This window comes from Hordeum vulgare, chromosome 3H (genome assembly GCF_904849725.1).
Source record: "Hordeum vulgare subsp. vulgare chromosome 3H, MorexV3_pseudomolecules_assembly, whole genome shotgun sequence".
In the NCBI taxonomy this organism is placed as follows: Eukaryota; Viridiplantae; Streptophyta; class Magnoliopsida; order Poales; family Poaceae; genus Hordeum; species Hordeum vulgare.
In genome coordinates, this window is record NC_058520.1 from 618,078,485 (window position 1) to 618,082,063 (window position 3,579).

The 3,579-nt window shown below is 46.5% G+C and overlaps 1 protein-coding gene across 1 annotated transcript; it reads left to right on the forward strand.

Annotated features, from left to right (window-relative positions):
• Window positions 1-1,536: 1,536 nt before the first annotated feature.
• On the forward strand, window positions 1,537-3,050 carry LOC123445736 (tricetin 3',4',5'-O-trimethyltransferase). Its single transcript, XM_045122769.1, has 2 exons — window positions 1,537-2,030; window positions 2,194-3,050. The coding sequence occupies exons 1-2, from the start codon at window positions 1,633-1,635 to the stop codon at window positions 2,864-2,866; spliced, it is 1,071 nt and encodes a 356-aa protein (XP_044978704.1). The 5' UTR covers window positions 1,537-1,632; the 3' UTR covers window positions 2,867-3,050.
• The last annotated feature ends 529 nt before the right edge of the window (window positions 3,051-3,579 follow it).

The window sequence follows — 3,579 nt, forward strand, 5'->3', positions numbered from 1 at the left end:
CATCTAAAGGAACAAATTCAAAACAAAATCATGCGAGCATTTTCACAAACACATATATAGCAAACTATTACTCCCTCTGTTCTTAAATATAAGTTTTTTTATAGGTTTTTATAAATGACTACATACGGATGTATATATACATACTTTAGAATATAGCTTCACTGATTTTGCTCCGTATGTAGTCACCTAGTGAAATATCTAAAAAGACTTATATTTAGGAATGGAGGGAGTACATTACAACTAGTGATGAACATGTACTCCATATCTCCCCTAATAATAAAGCGCGCAGCGCTTCTGTCGTCCGTCGTCGGTCATTTTGCAGAAAAAGCCCTCACAATTTCAGTTAATTAACCCGCAGTCCAACTTTAAGTCAGAACGAACCGTTTTCTGTCGTTTTGCAGAAAAGTCCTCACAGTTTTAGATAATCAACCCGCGGTCCATCTTTTAGTCAGAGTCGAACCGTTTTTTGCATTCTACAGAAAACTCCCTGATGTTTCATGTAATCAACCCGTCGTCCCTATTTAAGTCAGCTGAAACTTTTTTTGTTTTAACAAAAAAACCCAGACTTTTCAGTTAATCAATCCATATTTTATCTAAAACAAAATTATCCATATCTTTTAAACCGTAACTCCGATTTTAACATGTTATATATGAAATTTGATTGAAAAAATGTGTAGAATCTAGATAGGATGTTATTTTTAGCTGTTGAATACTTCTTAAATATTATTTTTGGTGCAAACTTAATCTGTAGTGCACGGTCTTTTTTTTCTCTCTTTCCGACGACCATACGAATTGCAATAAATATCCATTAAATTAAAACCAAATTGAGAGGAAAGAAAACATCGTTAACCACACATGCACACCTTTGAAAAATCTCGTGGGGAGAAACAACATATTTCTCATCTTATTCCGAGTGATTGTACATTCAAAAGCGTTTTCGTTGTGTGAGCACTGAGGCTATCGTCGACAACGCAAATGTCATGCCATGTGAAAATATATTACGTTCAAAGCATGTGTTATTTTCTCTTCCGTTGCAACGCACGGACTTTTTTGCTAGTCCATCTAAAGGAACAAATTATCGGCAAAAAAGGAACAAATTCACAACAAAATAATAGGAGCATTTTCACAAACACATATCTAGCGAACTGTTACATACAACTAGTGATGAACATCGACTCCATATCCATCTAAAGGAACAAATTCACAACGAAATCATACGAGCATTTTCACAAACACATATGTAGCAAACTATTACATTAGAACTTGTTATGACATCCAATAACCCATCAACCACTATTTTGTTGGTTGTCATGTTTCTATTGTACACCTAAACACAACATTATGAAAAAAGCAAACCCTACTTACAAACCACAACAACAATGTATGAGTACAACTTTCCGGTGTGCCATCTTCATCCAGCTTTTCGTGAAGAGCAAGATGAAAAATCAGTTGGTGTGGTGGGTGTGGTGTGATGTGGTGGTTGGTCAGCCAGAAAGCCCCTATATAACCCAACTCCCTTCCGGTCCTCCCACCGAAGTAGCTCATCGCTCGGTCGCTGGCTCACACTCTCACCACCACGTACGTAACAGCAGGCAGCAGCTAGGCTCCGGAGAGGCAGAAGCAAGCAGAGAGATGGGGTCCATCGCCGCCGGCGCCGACGAGGATGCGTGCATGTACGCTCTCCAGCTCGTCTCGTCGTCGATCCTCCCAATGACGCTGAAGAACGCCATCGAGCTGGGACTCCTCGAGACCCTGATGTCTGCCGGCGGCAAGTTCTTGACTCCCGCCGAGGTGGCTGCCAAGCTCCCGTCCACGGCGAACCCGGAAGCGCCGGACATGGTGGACCGCATGCTCCGGCTGCTGGCCTCGTACAAGGTGGTGTCGTGCAGGACGGAGGAGAGCAAGGACGGCCGCCTCTCCCGGCGGTACGGCGCCGCGCCCGTGTGCAAGTACCTCACCCCCAACGAGGACGGCGTCTCCATGTCGGCGCTGGCGCTCATGAACCAGGACAAGGTCCTCATGGAGAGCTGGTGAGCATCACTTGCTCGTTTGCTCAGTAGTATCATCATTTCCACACTAGTTTACGCATTCTTTCAAATGCTAGCTAGCATTGAAGTGCTCTCATGGCAGTTAGGTTTTGGAATAAAATGCGTGGGTGAATCATACCGTAAGTATAGCATTATTGTTTTTCAGGTACTATCTCAAGGATGCGGTCCTAGACGGTGGCATCCCGTTTAACAAGGCGTACGGGATGTCGGCGTTCGAGTACCACGGCACGGACCCACGCTTCAACCGTGTCTTCAACGAAGGGATGAAGAACCACTCCATCATCATCACCAAGAAGCTCCTCGAGTCCTACAAGGGCTTCGAGGGCCTCGGCACCCTTGTCGACGTGGGCGGCGGCGTCGGCGCCACCGTTGGTGCCATCATCGCGCGCTACCCCGCCGTCAAAGGCATCAACTTCGACCTCCCCCACGTCATCTCCGAGGCGCCGGCGTTCCCAGGTGTGACCCACATCGGCGGCGACATGTTCCAGAAGGTGCCCTCGGGCGATGCCATCCTCATGAAGTGGATCCTCCACGACTGGAGCGACGAGCACTGCGCGACGCTGCTCAAGAACTGCTATGACGCCTTGCCGGCGCACGGCAAGGTGGTGCTCGTGGAGTGCATCCTGCCGGTGAATCCAGAAGCCACGCCTGAGGTGCAGGGTGTGTTCCATGTGGACATGATCATGCTCGCGCACAACCCGGGTGGCAGGGAGAGGTACGAGAGGGAGTTCGAGGCCCTGGCCAAGGGCGCCGGGTTCGCCGCCATGAAGACCACTTACATCTACGCCAACGCATGGGCCATCGAGTTCACCAAGTAGATGATCCATGCATGACAACGTCCACCCATCTCATGCTCTGCATCCACCTGCATGCATGTGTACTTTCTTTTGGTTTTACCTTAATTTTGCCATTCTCTAAATCGTTCTAAATTCCAATGGTTGTGTCGTCGGTCGATTCGAAATGTACTACTCCACTATTAATAATTCTGACATGATTTCACTATACTCTTTTTGTTGAACAGTTGAAGTCAAGTGTTATTGATCTTTCTCTGGAGAAAAATGTCCATGAATGTTTTATTGCTTAGATAGATCCTTAGATGTTATATTAACTTGTTGCGAATACGCAAAAACTACAGCGGAGGTTGGGAAGCGGAATGCAAATACATTCCTTGACATGTATTTCGGTTGTAGGCCAGTGTAATACAAGTGTAAAATGTTACAAAGGTAGCAAAAAACCAACGTTCCAAACGCAGCCTACGTGTAGAAGAGTGAAAGGAGGTACATAATGCGGTCCTCACCTGTGCTCATCACCGACGGCACAACGCAATGACCGGCCGGAGAAGTAACAAGGGGTTCATCAACCCCAATAACCAGAAACCAATCTATCAGGCAACAAGTTAACTAATCCCGAGACCCTCGCTTTGGCACATTGGCATGCGTCATCTTGGATCTGCTCTACCAGACGCGATGAGTAGGGGCGGAGTCCGTCAAAGATGCATCCATTCCAATGCTTTCGGAGCCACCAAACGGTG

Excerpts from the sequence above, each read along its gene's own strand:
- LOC123445736 (XM_045122769.1), top strand. The coding sequence starts at position 1,633 with ATGGGGTCCATCGCCGCCGGCGCCGACGAGGATGCGTGCATGTACGCT. Across the intron at positions 2,031-2,193 it reads AAGGTCCTCATGGAGAGCTG|GTACTATCTCAAGGATGCGG; the intron begins GTGAGCATCACT and ends ATTGTTTTTCAG.